The 21,270-nt window shown below is 39.7% G+C and overlaps 1 protein-coding gene across 2 annotated transcripts in view; it reads left to right on the top strand.

The window, feature by feature from the left end:
* The first annotated feature begins 633 nt into the window (after positions 1 to 633).
* The window catches only part of LOC148870262 (tRNA ligase 1-like), a 150,820-nt gene continuing 130,183 nt past the window's right edge, over positions 634 to 21,270 (top strand). For both annotated transcript variants that reach the window (XM_088973552.1, XM_088973551.1), the window contains exons 1-5: positions 634 to 1,165; positions 1,796 to 2,284; positions 3,304 to 3,354; positions 18,055 to 18,137; positions 18,342 to 18,441. In XM_088973552.1, coding sequence (XP_088829678.1) covers positions 983 to 1,165; positions 1,796 to 2,284; positions 3,304 to 3,354; positions 18,055 to 18,137; positions 18,342 to 18,441 — 906 coding nt within the window. In that variant the 5' untranslated portion in view covers positions 634 to 982. The remainder of the gene's footprint in view (positions 1,166 to 1,795; positions 2,285 to 3,303; positions 3,355 to 18,054; positions 18,138 to 18,341; positions 18,442 to 21,270) is intronic.

The raw sequence follows: 21,270 nt of genomic DNA on the forward strand, positions 1-21,270 counted from the left end.
AGGGAGACTTGAGGGATTAGAGAGGAGAGAAGAGAGAGAGAAAAAAACATTCGCACGCAAGAGGGAAAGAGGATCGAAAGATTTTGTTCAAAATTAATAAAGGGGCAATCTTGTCATGAAAAAAAGGAAATATGAATTGTATGTCATACGATGCTCTCTTTTCTTATACAGCTGCTCTTTTTTGATATTTTTTTCAAAAAAGTTGCCATATGAATTGTGTTTTTTTAATTGATATTAAGGCCTAAAAACTACCCTTATCCACTAGAATCCTAACAAAATATATAAATATGGAGATATTCCCGATGCAAAGCTTCGTTCAGAGAGATATTCCCTGTACGCGGATGATACCCGTTGTGAGGTTGGTGAGAAGATTGCTCGAGCAGGTGCGGACTCTCCTCAAAAAAGGGTAACCGGTGTGATTTTAAAAGGACCTTTTTAGGTTTAGGTTTTCCTCGATTTCGCTTTCCTGAAAGGTCCTGAAAGCGAAAATCGTATACACACCCTGAGAACACAACATTCAGCCGCACATGGTGAATATCTCTCGTCGTTTATACGAAGAGATATTCCTTATGCACGGATCGATGCTTTCAGAGTGTGTGCACAATTTTTACTTTCTGAATACCCCGTCTCGCCTGAAGATTCACGTTGTTTGGAGTTTGGACTCCCTCAAACCCGAATCCTCAAACTCAAACCCTGCAATCTGGTTGTGGCGGACTTCGATCCCACGTCTTTCCGTCTTTGCGAAAACCACCCGGAGACTTTATCAGCATGCCACCTGGCTCCTTCAAATGACTCATACCAAGCAGTTTTTCTTCATCTCCATTTTTTGCTAAGCAGAATTTTACTGTAGTGGAGAGTGGAGAGCGTAGAGAGCGCCGTGTGTTCATGGCGGCAGAGAATAGCTGAAATCGACACAATAAAATATTAGCTTTTGTTAACCTAATTCATCCCTCCCGTTTCGTTGCCACAGGAGTTTATATGAATGTCTGCTCCGCGCCGGATTTTCTGCGTTTTCGCACTCAGTGTATCATCATCGGCACCTAAGACCAAAACTTTTCTTCCATTTAATTGTTATTCTTTACATTCTTTTTCAGCTCGTTTTGCAGTAGCTGAGGCGCTCAGATTTTCTAGCTCTGTCTCTGACTCATCCATGCCGAATCGCCGGGTACGACGTTCAATCTCTTACGAGTTTCGGCTAACTTACGTTTTATTCGAACGGTTATCTACAGAATGTCTAACTACCCTCCTAGCTGAATCGTTCGATTTTATTTTTTAATGATTTTACGAATATGAAGCTCTATCATTTGGCAATTGGCATTGGCGTGGCTTGTTTCATCATCTAAAGCTGATGATAGTGATAATCTTATTCTGTTTATAAGGCCTCTTACGCACTATTTGTTGTTTTCGTGACAATTCTGTTGTTTTCGTTGAACTTTACGCGTTTGATCTTTCAAACATGATAAGTTGTATACTTGTATTTACTGTCTATCTGAATGCTGGACTTTAATCCTCTTCAACCTTCTCTTGGGTTGATTGTCTTTGTGGCTCGACATGCAAAGGCCAAAATTAGACGTTTGAAATAAAGTATTTAAGACACTTATGAAAAAAAAGTTTTTAAGACACGTGCTCGCCTTTGTACTATCTGTTGCTTAATGCGGACTAAGAACTTCAGAACGTGGTGGTAATTTATATGATTAGTTGTTAGTTGATTGAAGGAGTAAAACTGTGCTTTCACCTTTACATGCGTACATAATTCTTTGCTAATGTTGCTGAACTCCCTTACATCTTAATGCAGGGAAAAGCAGGAATAAGAGAACAGAAGTGGAAAGAGAGGCCAAAATATGATAGACCATCTTTGTCCACGGAGAGTACGCCTATGATTACTGAAGCTATTGCAGATAATCTGATTGGGTTGAATATAAATGAAAATGGTGGACAAGCCTCTCTTTCATTCTCACCTATAAAATTTGAAAGTGCTCAAATGGCGAGCCATGTACCTGTCAAAGGTCAGACAGCTATTTGGAAGCCAAGATCATATGGGACGATGAGTGGAGCTACAGCTGTTGAAGTTAAAACTGTAGCTCCTGATCAAACTTCGGTTGCAGTTGACATCAAGGCAAATGATGTTGAAACCGTGGCAAGCAACAAAGGTTGCTCTGGGTTGAGTAAGTTATTGAAAGGTCCCCTGGGAGCAAATTTTTCTGTGGACAACTTCACGTACTCTTTGGCACAAATTAGGGCAACCTTTTATCCAAAATTTGAGAATGAGAAATCAGACCAAGAGGTATTAATCTTCCTTTCCCATTGTTCTTGGATATATGGCATTATGGATCCAAATTTTCACATTTCCACCAAAGATGAACAATTATCTCTCCTCAATATTGTTCATAGCATAAAATGTTGATAGTTTTAATTGATTCTTAAGTCATAAAATGTTGATAGTTTTAATTCCAAGACTGATAATTTGAATTGTCAAGAAAGGGTAAAGGGGCAAGTTTGATCTGGGGCATTTTAATCTTTTTAAGCAGAGTTACAATAGGTATTTGAGGTTTTAGTAGCTAAATCCTTTAATGAAGTTTGTTGAGTTAAAGGTCAAATCTAGAAAGTGGGGTTTTAGATGGTAGAGAATAAATAAGTTTTGTAGTCAATATCCATTTGTGTGTCTTCTCTTAAATCCAAATTTTTTCTCAATACACACACACACACACACTATTCTACTTAGCTCTGCTGTTATTTATTTATTTTTGGCAAGATCAAGTTCACTGCTGTCCTACTTATGGATTTTGGATATATATGGTTATTCCTGGTGTCAGTATAGGTGCTGTTGCAACCATTCCAGTTTTTCGAATAAGAATACAACATAAATTTGCTAGTAGCTGTAGCCACTACTCTGCCACTGAGTAAAAAATTATTGGGCAACATGATACCAACACGATAATTCTACTTTTTCAACTTTTTTCCATTATTGATAGACCACTTCCTTAAGAATTATGTTGCCCAATAATTTTGACCATAATATCTCATATTGTTGGGTGTGTATTGCCATAATATCCTACCTTAGTGATTACCAATTGAAATTTATGCTTATAAAAAATCAATTGAAACTTACATGTTTCTATTTTGATAATATTGGGAAATCCTTGGGCATTCTTGTGATTTCTGACCTTTTACAAGGTTAATTTTCAGATGATAAAATCATCTATAGTTTTGTTCATTTTGTTTTAACTGATAGTATAACTGATTTTCCTAGCATTATTGTTGCTGGGAGTATTGGTGATTGGTTATTTTATTTTGTACTTCCAGGTTAGAACAAGAATGACTGAGATGGTCTCTTGTGGCCTGGCTACATTAGAGGTAGGGATACTCATGCCTTTTTTTTGCTTAATAATGCTAGGAGAATTGGTAGTTGGTTATTTTTATACTCATGTCTCTCCATTGCTTCACAGAAAGCATTATATTCGTTCTCTTTTCCAATTTTGTAATTGACCTCAATTTCACAGTTTAATAGAAGACGTGAACCTTTATAATATGGGATTTGTGTTCCTAATCCATAAATAGTTTTGATGAGACTGTTTTAGTTGAGTCAATGGGCAGTCTCCTTTATTTTTGACAATAAACAAAAAAAAAAAAAGTCATTGAAGGGAAAAATACCAAAGTAATAAAAACCAAGTTTGATGAGATAGTAAAGGGCCATGGTCATGCAGTCCTACAAGGATTAAAGTTGGCAAAAAGTAATAACTACACTAATATCATTGTTGAAAGGGACTCAAACATGGGCCAAATCCAAGAGGCGTATTCCTTAGTCCCTTCAGTATGTGCTAAGGGAAGTGGAAAAGATTGCAAAAGAAATAGTGACTGAATTTAAGTGGCTTCGAAGGTGTGCAAGTGGTTTAGCTGACTCCCTAGCTAAAGAAGGGGTTATGAGGCAACAATTGTTTTGGGCGTCCTTGTAATTTGGGTTTGCAAGTAGGTATTGACACTCTGGTCAAACAAGTTGTATTAATCATTCCTACATTCCAAATATTATAATAAAATCATTTTTTTTCTAATAAAAAAAAGGGGCTCAAAATTGATGAGGGATTTCTTATGGGAGCCTGGTGAGGAGAAGAGGGATCATAGAGTTAGATGGAAAGTAGTAAGTAGAAGTAAGGAGTGTGGGGTCTAGGGTTAGGAAATCTGTAGAAGAAAAATGGGGCTTTATTGGGTAAATGGTTTTGGAGATTACCTGAGGATAGGGACAAATTGTGGGTGAGTATTCACGGGCTTGTAGTGGATGGTTGGGATGTTGGAGCAATGGTTTCCTCCACAGCCATTTCCCTAGGAGGGCTGTATTTTTCTTTAAGATGATCCCTATACCTAGGCCACCTTGCTCCTTAGGTTTGCAGACTTGTTCCCACTTCACTAAATGATCCCTCTTTTCATCACTGGGTTCCCACAAAAAATCCCTCATTATCCTTTCTAACTTCCTAACTATTTTCACCGGGATCCTAAAGGTGGAGAGGAAATAAGTGGGCAGATTTGCTAAGGTGGATTTTATCAAGGTTATTCTTGCCCCCAAGGAAATATAACTTCTCTTCCACATTGCCAACTTCTTAGTGAATCTCTCTAAAACTTCTCTTCCACATCTGCAATATCTTGGATGTCACCCTCTTCTAAGTTTAATCCAGCTACATAACTTTTTCCCTAATTCACTTTTAGTTTTGAGGCCTGTTGAAACTAATCCACTAAAATTTTCAGATTCCTCAAACTAGGTTCATCACAACTCTCATAGAAAATGATAGTATCATTTGCAAATTGCAGGTGAGACACCACCACCTCTGATCTGCCAATCCTCCAACCTTTAAATTGATTTTCTTGGTCAGCCTTGATGATTTGTCTACTCAAAACCTTAGCAACAAAGGTAAACAAGAAGGGGGATAAGAGGTCACCTTGTCTCAGTCCTCTTTTGGCCGAGAAGAAGTCCTTCGCTACCCCATTTAAAAGGACGGAAAAATGTACTGAGCTAATACATCCTTTAATCCATAGTCTCCATCTTTCACCCAAACCCACCTTTTCCATGAGATTCAATAGGAAAGACCAATCCACCATATCATAGGCTTTCTCTAGGTCTAATTTACAAATCAAGCTTTTGCCACCTTGTTTTTCTCTTCGCTGCCACACATTCATTTGCCACTAAGATTTGATCCACTATTTGTCTCCCTTCTACAAAAGCTCCTTGGTTCTGAGAAATGACAAAGGACTGGCATTCTTCAGTCGACCAACCAGAACTTTTGCACTATCTTATACATAATACCCACAAGACTTATTGATCTATAGTCCTTAGGGGTTTTGGCGTCGTTATTTTTAGGCATGTTGATGCTTGGAATGGCCGAGGTCAACACGATCAATTTACTCCCAAGCTGAGGTGCGAGGGGCACGAGGCCCAGGTGGCCGAGGGCAGGTAGATCGATCCTATAAAGGGAGAGAACACGCCAAAGGCCCTGGGTTGAGACCCGAGGAGGAGACTCCGACAGTCAAGTTAGTATGTTGGTGTGGGGTGACCGAGGTCTGAGGTATGAGGGCTCAGATGAGGTCACAAGGGAAGATAAGAAATCTCAAGGAGAGCTCGAGAGTCTAAAGTTTTGGACCTGTAGAGAAGATGGGCCGAATGGCCCATAGACTGTCATTTCATGTTATGTTATGTTTCTCTCTATTGTGGGCCTTATTCTGGGCCCATACTCTATAGTGTTCTGTTTTTTGTATTTTCCTACCCACTCAAGGGCCTCTCTGTAATTTGTCAAAGATTAACATATTAATAAGATGTTTAGAGTGTTAGAGAGAGGAAATGTTCGAACCTCTTACTCTCTAACACTCATTGCCGCCAGCTCTCTCTTCTCTTCCTCTCTTGTTTGTTTATTTTCTGGTTTGCATTTAATCTCAAACAGCTCCATACATCAAGTGGGTTGTTTTTCAACTTGGTATCAGAGCGGGCCATTGCTTGGTGTGTCCCTCATGTGGTTCTAGTTCAGCCAACTACATGAGGTTTTAGGGCTGAAAGTTTACAGTCATCCGCCTGGTTCTTGGAGGTCATTGGAGGGTGCCCAAGTTTCTATACACTTGGAGAAGGGTTCGGTGACCATGAAGAATCAGAGAGCAAGTTGTTTGGCCTGATTTGAAATCAGAGAAAAAGAATTTTGAAGTTATCTCAGAGAACAAGTGTTCGGCTTGGTTTATAGTTCAAACCAGAGACTCTCTTGCTATAAGTCTTTTCTCAGTCCTTTGCTGGGTTATTTTTTGTTGTTTGGGAGGACTATTAAAGCATTCAAAGCCCACCTTCATTCGGCCCACTGTTGCTGGACTGATTCTACTCAGAATTTCAGGGTTGTTTTGGAAGTGCTATTCGGCTGATTATTGGACTGCCAAGCTACTGAAACTGATCTAACACTAAGTGGTACTAGTCTCATCTTCATCACAGCCTCTTCTTGGACCTATACTGAACACTTTGAAGTGGTTTCTTCTAGTTAACAGTAGGCTGTTAATTACTGCACACTGAGTGTTCGACAAAAGGTCTCTTAAGGACTGCGGCCTTTTTTTTTCTTCTCTTTGGGACAACGGCTGTTGGGAACCTGAAATACCTTGTGATTAGAGGTTTGCTGGGTGTCCTTTGAAGGATGAAATAGTAAAGAAAGAATTACCACCGAACTGGGCTGTCATAGTTATCAAGATTGAACTGATTCTGTGAGCTAGTTGTTGTTGCCTATTCAGTTCAAACTAAACTCATCAAGACCCCAGTACCTTGAGAAACCTATTGAAAATCCTAATTGGAGCCTTTACATGATGGATTTCTCAAGCCTTGAAAACAAGAATGCTGCTGAATATGGACAGATTTTGGGAACCCCAATCGATTCTATGCTGGCTGTAACTACAGTTAAGCTTGATGGGACCAACTACTTGGCTTGGTCACAATCAGTGAAAATCCATATTTGTAGCAAAGGAAAGTGGGGTTTTCTGGGAGCAAGAAAGCTTCTCCAGAGGATGATCCATCTTATGAGAGATGGGTGCAAGAAAACTATACAGTGATTGGGTGGCTTGTGAACTCAATGCAGCCACAGATTAGTCAGCATTATATGTGGATGAACTCGGCTAAGGAAATCTGGGATAGTGTTGCAGAAACTTATTCCCAGAAATTGAATGTTGCCAGAGTTTACAAATTGAGAAGTGATGTGAAGAATCTAAGACAAGGGAGAAGTCACTTGTAGCATACTTCTCAACCCTAAAATCTATATGGCAAGAGATTGATTTGATAGAGGCTGTGACATGGGATACCCCTAAGGATGCTGAAACATTCAGGAAATTGGTTGAAAGGAATAGGGTCTTTGAGTTCTTGACAGGGCTTAATTCTGAATATGACATTACAAAGCAAAACATCTTGTCCAAGGAAGATGTTTCATTGTCTCAAGCATATGCTTTGGTCAGCAGTGAAGAAAGTAGGAGGCAAGTGCAGGTTTAAGGAGTCAGTACCAATGATCATTTTGCAAATATGGGAATTAAACCCAAAGGGGTTACAGGAGCTCCCAGTGGCACGAGAAAGAAGGAGGTGGTGTGTGAATATTGCAAGAAGCCGAAACACACCAAGGACAAGTGCTGGAAATTGCATCCCAGTCTTGTCCCTATCCGATTCCAAAAGAAGAATGATAGTAGAAAAACAGGAAGTGCACATGCAGCCACAAGTACAGAGACAGAGGTTGAGTCTGCCAGTGCACAATTGGTAGCCATGAAAGCTGAATATGAGATGCTTGGAAAGATGATTAGCCAGCTTGAAGGTGTAACTTCATCATCCAACCCTTCTGGAAGTCCAGCCACCACCGCATTTGCTCACTCAAGTATAAGGGCTTCTGCTAACCATGCATCCACCTCAGGTAATCCCAAGACCCCTTGGGTCATTGACTCAGGTGCTTTTGATCACATGACCAACCTTTCCACTTTGTTTGTGTCATATGATTTGCTTCCTGGTCGTGACAAAATCACCTTTGCTGATGGTTCTCTTGCCCCTATTTATGGCAAGGGAACTATCAAGCCTACTGACTCTTTACTCTTATCTTCCACTCTTCATGTACCTAAGTTAAATACCAACTTGTTATCTGTAAGTAGCTTGACCAAGTCATTGAATTGTTGTGTAACCTTTTTACCTTCTCACTGTGTGTTTCAGGACCTGAAGTCTCGGAAGGTGATTGGGAGTGGCCATGAAGCGAATGGAATATACTTGCTCGACACCCCTGGCCAATGCTTTGATCATCCCAAGAATGTTGCTTTTGGTTCTACTTCTTCAGAGTCTGTCAGTCAAATTATGTTGAGTCATTGTTGGTTGGGTCATTTACCTTTTTCTGCTTTAAGTCATTTGCTTCCCAAACTGTTTAAGGGAGTCTGTGTGTCTAGTCTCAATTGTGAGTCATGTCAGTTGTTAAAGCATTGTAGAAAAAATTACCCTGTAAGTAATAAAAGATCTTCTATTCCTTTTCATATTGTACACTCTGATGTGTGGGGGCCTTACCACTTATCCTCTATGGGGGGTTACAGATACTTTATCTTGTTTATTGACGACTTTTCTAGATTCACTTGGATATACTTAATGAAATCCCGAGATGAAGTCCCGAGACTTGTGAGGCAATTTCATGAGTTTGTTTTAACTCAATTTGATACCAGAATTAAGGTTTTTAGATCTGACATTGCAAAAGAGTATTTTGAGAAGAGTTTATCCTTGTATCTCTCTAACATGGGGGTTATTCACCAAAGTTCATGTATTAGAACCTCTGAACAAAATGGAGTTGCTGAGAGGAAAAATAGACATATTGTTGAAGTTGCAAGGAGCTTTTTATTTGCCTCACATGTTCCCACAAGATTTTGGGGTGATGCTGTACTTACTGCTACCTATCTCATAAACCGTATGCCATCCAAGGTTTTAGGGTTTAAATCCCCCTTCAGTCTTCTTCATCCTGACAAGGATCTCTTCCCAATTCCTCTTCGTGTGTTTGGCTGTACCTGTTATGTTCACATTCCAAGTGTGCAGAGACACAAGTTTGAACCAAAAGCCCACAAATGCATCTTCCTTGGTTATTCCTCCACACAAAAGGGTTATTGTTGTTTTGATCCAAAGACTGGCACCCGGCATGTCTCTATGGATGTTATTTTTGATGAATTTTCTCCTTTTTATGGTTCCTCTCAGGAAGGACATTGTCAACAGGGGGAGAGTCTGTCACAAGTTTTTGCTCTTCCCCTTTCTGTCCCAGTTGAGTCTTTTGACAAATCTGTATGCTCACCAAATGAATCAAAGGAGGATCAGCCACTTCATTCCTCTTGTCCTAGTGCTCCTATTTCTTTAACTCCTTGTCCTACCCATACTCCCAAAGTGTATCAAAGGCAGAGATCCAGGAATGAGCAAGTGGTTTCCCTTACAACAGATGATGCTCATACACTCCCAATCACAGATGAGATAACAGGTACTGCTTCTGCTCCCTTGGAATCATCATTCCCAGATCTTGATGCCCCCATTGCTGTTAGGAAAGGAAAGCGGAAGTGTACTGCACACTGCATTTCCAAACACCTTTCTTATGACCTACTTTCCCCCTCATATTGTGCCTACCTCTCTTCAGTTTCTTCTAACCCCATCCATAGGTTTGTATCAGAACCTCTTGGGATTCTAGAATGAAGAGATGCCATGCAGACTGAAATGGATGCTCTAAATGAAAATGGTACTTGGGAGGTGGTGGATTTGCCTGAAGGGAATGATCTAGTTGGATGCAAGTGGGTTTTTACCATTAAATACAGGGCAGATGGGACTGTTGAGAGGTACAAGGCCAGATTTGTTGCAAAAGGCTACACACAGACATATGAGATTGACTATCTAGTGACTTTTGCCCCTATTGCTAAGATGACATCTGTGAGGGTTCTTTTATCTCTGGCAGCTCACTTTGACTGGCCTCTCTATTAGTTAGATGTAAAGAATGCATTTCTGAATGGTGACTTACATGAGAAGGTCTACATGTGTCTTCTTCCAGAAATGTATGGGAAAGATATGCAAGGAAAGGTTTTAAACTGAAGAAGTATCTTTATGGCCTCAAACAATCTCCTAGAGCCTGGTTTGAGAGATTTAGAGCTGCACTTTTGTTAAATTCGGCTATGTTCAAACACAGCCAGATCATACTCTTTTTGTGAAGAAAAGTGGATCTCTAGCAGTATATCTCATTATGTATGTTGATGACATTATAGTGACTGGTGATGATGCCTCAGGCATTCTGGCCCTTAAGTCTTTCCTCCGTACAGAATTTGGGATTAAGGATCTAGGGGAGTTGAGATTCTTCCTTGGCATAGAAGTTGCCAGATCCAGGGATGGGATTTTTATTTCCCAGAGGAAATATGTCCTTAATTTGTTGTCTGAAATTGGAAAATTGGGTGCAAGACCAGCTGCAACTCCTATTGATATGAGTCACAAACTTTCAGCTTCGGATGGAACTTTGTTGGAAGACAAAGGGGTCTTTCAGAGACTTCTTGGGAAGCTTTTGTACCTGTGCATGACTAGTCAGATATTGCGTATGTTGTCAGTTGCATTAGCCAGTTCATGCATGCTCCTAGAGATATCCATATGGCAGCAGCAGAACGGATTTTGTGCTATCTGAAAGGCTCTCCAGGAAAAGGAATTTTATTTGCCAAACATGGTCATCTGAAATTTGAAGCCTATACTGATGCTGATTGGGCTAGAAATATTGATGATAGAAGATCTACTTCAGGGTATTGCAGTCTGGTGGCTGGTAATGTTGTCTCTTGGAGGAGTAAGAAACAAACTGTTGTGGCTTGATCCTCCGCAGAAGCTGAATATAGAGCCATGGCACATGGAGTCTCGGAATTGTTGTGGCTAAGGTCCTTAATGGAAGAACTTGGGATTGATCATGACAAACCCATGATGTTGTACTGTGATAATCAGGCTGCCATTAACATTGCTCACAACCCGGTACAACATGATAGAACCAAACGTATTGAGGTTGATAGACACTGTATTCGTGAAAGAGTCTCCTCCGATGAAGTGTGTTTTCCATTCATTACTTTTGAAGGACAATTGGCAGATTTCCTCACCAAGGGCATTTCCAAGGCAAGGGTTCAACATGACACTAGCAAGCTGGGCATGATTAACATCTATGCTCAGCTTGAGGGGGAGTGTAGAGAAGATGGGCCGAATGGCCCATAGACTGTCATTTCATGTTATGTTATGTTTCTCTTTGTTGTGGGCCTTATTCTGGGCCCATACTCTGTAATGTTCAGTTTTTTGTATTTTCCTGCCCACTCAAGGGCCTCTCTGTAATTTGTCAAAGATTAACTTATTAATAAGATATTTAGAGTGTTAGAGAGAGGAAATGTTCGAACCTCTTACTCTCTAACACTCATTGCCGCCAACTTTCTCTTCTCTTCCTCTCTTGTTTGTTTATTTTCTGGTTTGCATTTAATCTCAAACAGTTCCATACATCAAGTGGGCTGTTTTTCAACTGGACCCTTTACCTTGGGGGTAAGCACCTCTTATTTATACTTGAGGCCGCTTGGTCATGGTAGAGCTCGGGCGGTCGAGATGGAGTCTGTAGGGGAGCGTGACCATCTAAGGCCGCTAGGTGACCATGCGCGATTGGTTCCGTGAGGCCTGCCTAGCTCAGCCTTGAGTGCGTTGTGATTGGTCCCGCGAGGCCCGCCGGGCTCGGCTCTGTGTGTGCCTTGATTAGTTCTGCCTCGAGCTGCATTGACTGGCATGTGTAGGCTTGCCATTGGTCGAGCTGAATGCGCCTACATCATTTGCCCCCCACTCCTGAGGCCGTGGTGGAGGTCCAAACTGGAGGCCTTGGCTTTGGCCGAAGGGAGTGTGTTGGTAGCGTTGGGAGGCACCGTTGGGTCTTCTGACGAGGTGTCCTGTGGTGGTGCCGTCTTCGCTTCGCTTCCTTCTCTCGTGGAGTTGCTAAGGTTCCTTTTGTTGGGGGATTCAGCCTCGGCCCCAAGACCGTCGCCGTGGGGGGACGAGGAGGAGGCCTTGCCCCCCTGCCCTGTGCTGGCGTGGATGCGAATCCGTGGATGCCTCGACTTTGGCTATGAGTGCTTTCGGCGGGGCATTTGGGTGCTTGAGTAGGGGACTTGGCCGCATACGGGTGGAGCTTGTCTTATTTGGCCTGTGAACCATGGAGGAGACAGGACCCATGCAAGCTAGGTTGTATGTTGGCTGGACCGGTTTGGCTGGCTAGACCGGCGAGATATGGTGGGCTGACTGGTTGGTTCGCATGGCATCGCTTTGTCTTCCTGAGGTGAGTGACGCGTGTCGTCCAGTGGGCGGGACCGCAGAGGTGGTCGTCGCATAGTCGTTGGATTAGGCATGATCTGGGCCGTCCAATTTTCTTTAAATAGGGGCCTTAGTCGCGCATTTCTTTGCCATTTGCTTTCGAGTACCCTTACTCTCAAGAGACCTTTGCCTTCCAGAGCCCTTGGCTTGCTTGCCACTTTCTAGAGTTCCTTGCCTTCTTCCTCGCCTTAGGTAAACACCTTGCCATGTCTTACTCCAACTCTGGCCCAGAATGCTATGAACTCCCAGATTCCTCATGGGTGAGCTCATTCCTAACCTCGTCCAGAATGCTATGAACAACTTTAAGAGCCCTCAAAAAAATTTACTGCCACACATGAAGCCAAAACATTCGCCTTGAAAAACAAATTTGTACTCAGCCACCCTCTAAGATGATCTATAATTAAATTTGTCACCTTTTTCTACCTGGAAGGCTGGAACTGCTTTTGTTAAAAAATCCTCCTGTTTCTCTCCCTCTAAATGGATGACAGAACTGCCAAAGGAATTGCATTCCACAAGATCCTACCCTTTTTGCTCATACTCCCAACTTTCCAGCTTTCAAGAATGGCCTTGACATAGCTAAGCATGCAGAAGGAAAACTGAATAGCCTTGAAAAAATGTGTCAAGATTCTCGGTGAGAACTCAGTGTGGAGAAACAAGTGGTTGGAAGTCTCTTCCCCCTTACCGCATAAGACACAAGAGACATCTCTCAACACCAACCCTTTTCTAACCAACAAAGCCTTCGTCAAACACTTTTCTCCAACAGCTACCCAAACAAAAAATTTCACCTTAGTGGGGGCCAGACCACCCCAGGCAATTTGACTGGGGAAAGCATCTAGAGTGACAGTCTCCAAACCAGTATTTAAGGACTTAACTGAAAAGGATTCAGACTTGGACCATCCCCAACAACGCTGATCTGGAGCCAAGGGTTTAACCTTATACCTTGCAACCTTGACAACAACTCTGCCACCTAAGGAATCTCCTAATTGTTAAAATCTCTTCTGAAAGAGGCAACCCAGACAAGAGAATCTCCAGAAACAACATAGCAATCAGTTACCGTAAGCTTCTTTATCAGAAGCCAGAAGAAATAACACTGGAAACAACTCTTTCAATGGGATGTCAGAACACCAAATGTCACTTCAAAAATTCAGTGTGGTACCATTCCCAACCTTATATTTAATTCCTTTGACAAACTGAGGATAAGCTTTATAGATCCCTTTCCATACCCCACAGAGCATTGGCAGATTATTATCCCAGTCTCTTTAATGTAGCTGTCAATAAAGAGGCAACTGTAGCTGAGGTCTTCTCTACTGACAGCAGTAATGGCACCTGGTCTCCTATTTTCAGAAGAAATCTCTTTGACTGGGAGATTGAGAGCCTTGAAGACATGTTACTTCAGCTCAAGCAGTTTCAGCCTATTGCTTCTGAGGAAGATGGCAGAATTTGGAAGTGGGATAAAAAAGGGTAATTCTCTATCAATAAAAAAGGGTAATTCTCTACCAAGAACCTCCTATTTGCTAATGTTGTTCATTCATTCATTGCAATAAAATATCTTCTTAAAAGGCAATGAAAGTTATAAAATCATTATTTTTTATGTGAGAAATAAGAATTTCAGACTCTAACATAGACTTGTTCGGGCTTGCCTTGAGGGGCATGGTACAAAGGTGACTCATAGAATCAAGAACGCAATATGTTTTGCATCACATTAACTACTTGAAGCAATGGATGCAATTAAGGAAAAAAAGAGATTCTGGGTTTTTCATGCTTGAAAGTGCTTTATATGTTGGCTTTTATTTTTTAAATTTTCATTTGAATACACTTTACATGTTATGTTTATGTATTTTAATTTTAGATAATAGATTTTTTAAATCATTTATTTTAAAATTTAAGTTTATATTTTTATTAACAGTATGTTTAATATTTTTTGATTTTTTTTGAATTTTCTGACTTTTTTTTGATTTTTTACCTTTTTTTTGTAATTTTGCGCCTTTCTTAAAAAGGCACGCGCCTTGCCTTGTGCCTCAGTCGCAAATTGGCCCTTGCGCTTTTAAAACACTGGGGCAACCTCTCCTTTCCCATCAAAGTTCTTTGGGCATGGAAAGTGCCTTCAAAAGTAGCTTTTCATATCTGGACAGCAGCCTGAGGTAAATGCCTTACCAAGGACAAACTAAGTAGAAGAGGCATCCCAGTCACTTCCTTAAATTGCTCCCTCTGTAATGCTGAATAGGAGATTGCTTAATTTTTGAAGGCAAATCCACTCAATTAGATGAAATCACCCATAACTTAACAGCAAAGATCCACTCTTGGGCTAAAACTTCTAAGCTATTAATTGAAACCCTTTTTTGCAATTCCCTCTATACTTGTACATGAGGGGTTTTTCCTCCCCATGTACAACATACTCTCTTATATATCAATACAATATGTTTATTCTCAAAAAAAAAAATTGGTGCTTTTGGCCTCTCTTGTATGGATCATTATCATCATCATCTAGGCTTTGTCTCAACTATATGGGGTACATGAATCATGTTTTACCATTCCGTTCTGTTCAGTGATATCCATTTTTAAATCGAGTACTTAAATCATTTCTTTTTTTTTTCTTGATCAGAATGCTTAAATCATTCCTTACTACTTCAATCGATGTCTTTTTCAGTCTGCCCCTGACCCTTCTAGCTCCTTCAACTTACAACAGATTGCTTCTTCTTATGGCTGTTGTAGATGGTCTTCCATGCATGTACTTCAACCCATGTTCTTTTTGTATGGATGCATAAATCAACCAATAGTATGGTACACTAACAAGACCAAGTGCTAGCAGGGAACAACTGTTTTGGTCCAAGGGGAAAGCTTGTAATTTCTGGAAAACACAGCTTTGGAACTGGAAAGAATTAATGAGAACCCTGCTTTTTTTGCTGGAGCTCAGGAAGAGTGTTTTAGCAAGTAGAAGACTTAAAAAACAGAGAAAGAATCAAGATGTATTGGATTAACATGTTTTCGCTAGACTAAAAGAAGAGTTTAGTGGTTTAAAGGTCGGAGTATTATCTCTTGGGGGTGGTTTTGTTCTTGGTCTTGTTGAGAGAGGCTGATGTTCTTGTTGGGTTGAAGACTTGAAGTTTGATTGTTTGTGCTATCTTTATGGTTTTGTTTGGTTTGGACTGTTTGGACTGTTTGGGGGTGTTGGGTGATGTGGAGGTTTATATTAGGTGGATTTGTGGGTTCTTGGGTTTTTGCTGGTTTTTTCTGTTGGGTTAAGTGTCTGGTTTGGAGATCTTCTTTGGAAGTTGAAGTTTGTCTTTTCTTTTCTTTTCTTTCTTGAGTTACTTCTGGTCACTCCCCTTTCTACCTTCAATTTTTTTTCTTTTATAATAAATTTTGTTTTATTACAAACAATCTTGTAATTTATGAAATTATATCAGTTTGGGATGGGCGGTAGGGGTGCATGTTGTGCGCATTCATTTCTTTTAATTATTTATCAATAAAGTCATCATTTACCACTAAAAAAATCCTATTATGGCCAGATGAGAAGGGCTATACTGATATGCATAATCTGAGCAAGGAAAAACAGGATAAAACAACAAAAGGAAATGAACACAAAAACATGCAAGACTCAAAAATTTCCCTAATGCACCTATAGAGTGACCCTTTATTTTTCTTTATTCTCCCTTTGATATTACAAGCATACTAGTGTTTTAAAAGCGCAAGGGCCAATTTGCGACTGAGGCGCAAGGCGAGGCGCGTGCCTTTTTAAGAAAGGCGTAAAATTACAAAAAAAGGTAAAAAATAAAAAAAGTCAGAAAATAAAAAAAAATGCAAAAAATATTAAACATAATGTTAATAAAAATATAAACTTAAAATTTAAAATAAATGATTTAAAAAACCTATTATCTAAAATTAAACTACATAAACATAACCTGTAAAGTGTATTCAAATGAAAATTTAAAAATAAAAGCCAACATATAAAGCATTTTCAAGCATGAAAAACCCAGAATCTCTTTTTTTCCTTAATTGCATTGCTTCAAGTATGAATGTGATGCAAAACATATTACATTCTTGATTCTATGAGTTGCCTTTGTGGCACGCCCCTCAAAGCAATTCGGGCTTGCCTCAAGGGGCGTGGCTGGGGGTCCGGGGGTGGAGCCCCTGGCCTAGCTGTTAGACTCAAAAAACAGCAAAAAGCGCAAAATTTTAAAAAGGTGCACGCCTGGGCTGAGGCACAAGGCGCATCAGGTGCACACCTAGGCGCGCCAGGTGCGTGCCTTTCGAAAGAGGTGTGCCTAGGACCTAAATTTTCTGCAGGTTCATAAAAAAACTGATCTATTTAAACCATAATCGTGAGCAAATACATAAATATACTCTTGAAAGAGAAGTGGATATAGAAAGTCTTGTTGCCGAGATCTATCTATTTCTAAATATCTTTGTAATACCTCCATTCATTTGAAATTTGATTTGAACCAAAGGTAGGATATTTCTTGGTTATCAAATGATACATAGTGCGGTCAAGTCAAAACAATGTATATAGTAAGAAAGGAATAGATACCTCGGGGACAGGTAGGCTAATCAACGGATCCTCTATCCTCTCTTTTTTCATCCAATTTAAATTTATTTGTGTTCGTTCGTTATAGGATAATGAGATAGTTAGAAATCCTTTATTTTTGCAACCCGATTGCTCTTTTGACTTTGGAAAAGAAAAAAATTCTTTATCATTATACCGATTCTTCTACACATTTGTCTTCACTCTATAATGGAGAATAATTAGGATTCATTAAAAAAATCGATAATCCACTCATAGGAGAACCCTTTCCCGCATCAGGCACTAATCTATTTTTAACGTCTAATTAGATTGGGTAATCATTCAAATTAAGAACAGAAGCTTGCTGCTTTTTGTTTCTCTATAATTGGAGCCATAGGGCTCTATCCATTTATTCACTCGACCCAATTTTGTATGAATTTTGTGTCGCGCTAAAAAATTCAAATAAGATTTTGTATCAATCCAGTAAGGATGAAGTATTCTCAGAGTTCTCCATTGATACGACATGCTATTTTTTCCTTTCATTCCCTTTCAGTATCAGTCACGGTCTTACAAACTCTACCAATGGTGAGGATGAACTCGTTGCTTCATCCAAATGTGTAAAAGATCCTAGCCGCTCCACTTTTTTCCTTAATTGCATTGCTTCAAGTAGTTAATGTCGCCTTTGTAGCATGCCCCTCGAGGGAATTCGGGCTTGCCTCGAGGGGTGTGGTCGGGCCCAGCCATTAGACTCAAAAAACAGCAAAAAGCGCAAAATTTTAAAAAGGTGCATGCCTGGGCTGAGGCGCAAGGCGCATCAGGTGCACACCTAGGCGCACCAGGCGTGCGCCTTTTGAAGGAGGTGCGTCTAGGACTTGGGTGAGGCGCATATCCCAAAATGTGCCACGCCTGTGCGCCTAGGCATGCCTGATTTTAAACCACTGAAGCATACAATGTCTCTATGGTCTTTTATTTATAAAAAAATGTCTGTGTGGTCTTTTGTAAGTATTTTTTTTTTAATGAAGATTTCGTTTTACCTTAAAAAAATATTACAAGCAAAATGTGCAACTATATTTTGCTTCTTCCTTTAGCTTATTCTTTCATATTTTCTGTTTTAAGAATATGATTGGTGTTGCTTAAATGATCCTGTGGGGTGTTTCTATGAAAAGGTATGGAAATTATGCATGTTTCATAGACAAGTGTTTTACAGGTCTCACTAAAACACTCTGGGTCTCTTTTTATGTATGCGGGGCATGAAGGTGGAGCATATGCCAAGAACAGCTTCGGGAATATGTACGCAAATTATTCAATTTGTTCTTTTTTATGATTAACTCAGAAAATGGAGTCATTAATTCAATTCGTTCTATGGATATCTTTCTTCTTCTTCTTCTTCTAATTTTTCTTTTTGATTCTTTCATTGTTTTCTCCCCATGGTTGTTTGATAGTTTTAGTTTCGAACATTGAGTTGAAACATTGGCAACTGTATTTCTAGTGCAGATACACTGCTGTTGGTGTTTTTGTTCTTGGGCGGATGTTTTCTGAGGCATGGGGCACTGAAGCAAGCAGAAAGCAAGCAGAATTCAATGACTTTCTTGAGGTAATTTGCAGATTTTTTTGAGGAATGCAGCAGACAGTTACCTGTGTTGTTTGATCTAAAACGCCTGACCTTGATATTGAATTATTGGTTGCTATTTTAGTGAATCAACTTCGTTGTGTTTCAGTTAATGGAGTTGATACCTGAATGATATTGTATTTCAAATTCCAGTTTACACTAAAACCTTAAAATAACCACTATTGGTCCAGAAGCCAAACTCAATTATAATGCTGCCACTTGTCTTTCATCTGTATGGAACATTGCTTTGGCTTTAACTTGGTCTTAGTAGTTCCATTAATTTTAATTTCTATTCTGTGCTTACTCAAGACTTAGAAGTTCAGAACAGTTTTTCTTAGTGTGATTTTGGTTAGTAACTGTTGATAACTATATTGATATTTAAATGAAGAATGACCCTCTAGTCACTGATCTGCTTTCCCTTAGCTTCTCCTTAGCGTATCAAACCCTGTGCAATTGATTCTTTGTTTCTCCTTGTTTTGCTAGACCATCTAACAAACTGCTGGCAAATCTTTATTTTTTGAAGAGGTAAAGTAAAATTGTATTAATCAAAAGAAAGATATACAAGTATATTGGCTTAATTGTACAAAGGATTCTGTACATATGAGCACCATTAAGGGTAGGGGTGATTATGGCTAGGCTAGGCTTAGCACCTGTGATAAAGGTTATAGCCTAGGCCTGGGCCTGGCCCAGCCCAGACCTTGGGCCCAAGTTGGAATTTGGGTCTATGGCATCTAATAATAAAAATATAATTATTAAGAATATTTTAAATTAAATGATGTATAATACATGAAAAAAATATTGCACAAGCCCAAGCTAGGCCGAGTTTGGCTAGGCTGGGCCTATGGCACAATGCATGGGGCCATGGGCCTCATATAAGTCTTAGGCTTGGCTTGGCTTGTCTGTCCTTTTATAGATGAAAGCAAGGCCTTCATTCCCATTCCTAAGCAATGTGGAACTTGGAGGTTGGAACAACATTCATGTTGGGAATGGGAATGCAAAAAAATATATATATATATATATATATATATATATATATATATATATATATATATATTGCAGGCTGTGTTGGGACTGCACACAAAAACCTGGGCCTGGATGCAGAAATTTGCGGGCTGGGCCAAGAATGATTACCCCTATTTTTTTTTTGATCAGTAAAAACAGAGAAACTTTATTAATATAGAAGAAATTTACAATGGAGAGCAGCCTTAGCTACCCTTGTAAACAAACGGGAGAAAAACAGAAAGACAAACCCAGAAAAAAGCTATTTAAATTACAACCATGCCCAGAAAATCTGTTCTCTTCTAACCCCTTGTTTTGCTAATTGATCTGCTAACTTGTTTGCCAATCTTGGAATCCACTGGATTGAAATCTGCATATCTTTGGACAGACTTCTGAATTTTTTTGATGTCATTTCTGGACCACCAATGACTCTTATCCTCTCCACTCAACCAGCTTAGTCTCACCTTAGAGTCCCCTTCAATTATGAATTTCTGAATGCCTAACTCGATTGCTTTTTGTGGACCAAACAGAACTGCCTCTAGCTCAACTCTTATAGAGTTTCCTTCCCCAATTGGTCCCGAGAACAACCCCAAGATTTCTCCCTTTTCATTTCTTAACACTCCTATTCCAGAAGGGCCTGGGTTACCAACACTAAAAATGATTACCCCTAATTAAGAGCCTCTAAAAATATTAACAGCCAAAAAAGAAGACAAAAAGTCCTCTTTAAAATTTATATTGATGCTCAACCATCATCTCAGATCCTTCCAAACCAAAAAAAGAGCCGAAAAGCAGGGGCTTAGTCCCTTCTTTTCCTTCTTCTTTTCTAAGACACTAGGTGATGGAGCTCTCCCTTGTCACCTAGGTTCACCCTGGTGCCTTGAAAACTATAGGTGTTCCATTAATTAAGGTTGGGAACCAGGCTGAACGAGTGCAACCCCTAGGGCATGGCCTCCAACACGTACCCGAGTACAGGGTTTTAAAGAAAGAAGTAATCTCATCCTTGTTTAAATCTTCCTCTTTAATTTCTTGTACCTCCACCTGTAGCTTACTAATATAATTTTTCCTACGTCTCTCATTTGTGTATATGTTGGAGAATCTAATGACCCTAGATCTGTCTCCACTAATTTTTTTCCTATGAACTGTACTTCCTCTTTCTCATTGTGTGTATTGTCTGTCCTATGATCTTCAATGTCCAAGAGACTATTATCTCTTTGTTATCCAGATTGGTGTTTTCTCCCAAAATTTTTCTCTTCTCCTCATTATACTTGAATGTTTCTTTACAACATGTTGTGAGTTTGTTCTTGATGTATTGTAATGTTTTAAAAATCTGTATCCATCCCACCCTTCTCTAGTAATCTCTATCCACCATTTAGCCAACTCCTCTTTGAAGTAGTGAAAAAAGATCCGTAACTTGTGAAATCCGAATGGGGACTTTCCTTTCCATTGGTTGAGTGGTTTCTACCAAGAAGAGTTTACTGATTCCCTTTTGGTGAGAAGTGGTTCCTACACTCAAATTACTGTATCTTCAATTCATTTTCCTGCCAAAAATTCCACCTAGAAGGATTTACTGATTCCCTTTTTTATGAGAAGTTGTTCCTACCCTCAATGTGTGTTTCCTGGACTTATTTTTACCTATATTGTGGTTATACTGTCTAAACAGTTAACCATCCTTCCCCAAGCCTATATGATGTTGCATTAAATACAACATTTAAATCTATTGCATGGTATTGACTGGTAGAATATTATACATGTTTTATTGGCCAACCTTTAGGCTCTAGCTTATTCCTATTATGAATCATGGGTTACTCTTCAGAG

The sequence above is a fragment of the Nelumbo lutea genome, chromosome 2 (genome assembly GCF_056320005.1).
Source record: "Nelumbo lutea isolate HS-2025 chromosome 2, American lotus-T2T, whole genome shotgun sequence".
Lineage (NCBI taxonomy): Eukaryota > Viridiplantae > Streptophyta > Magnoliopsida > Proteales > Nelumbonaceae > Nelumbo > Nelumbo lutea.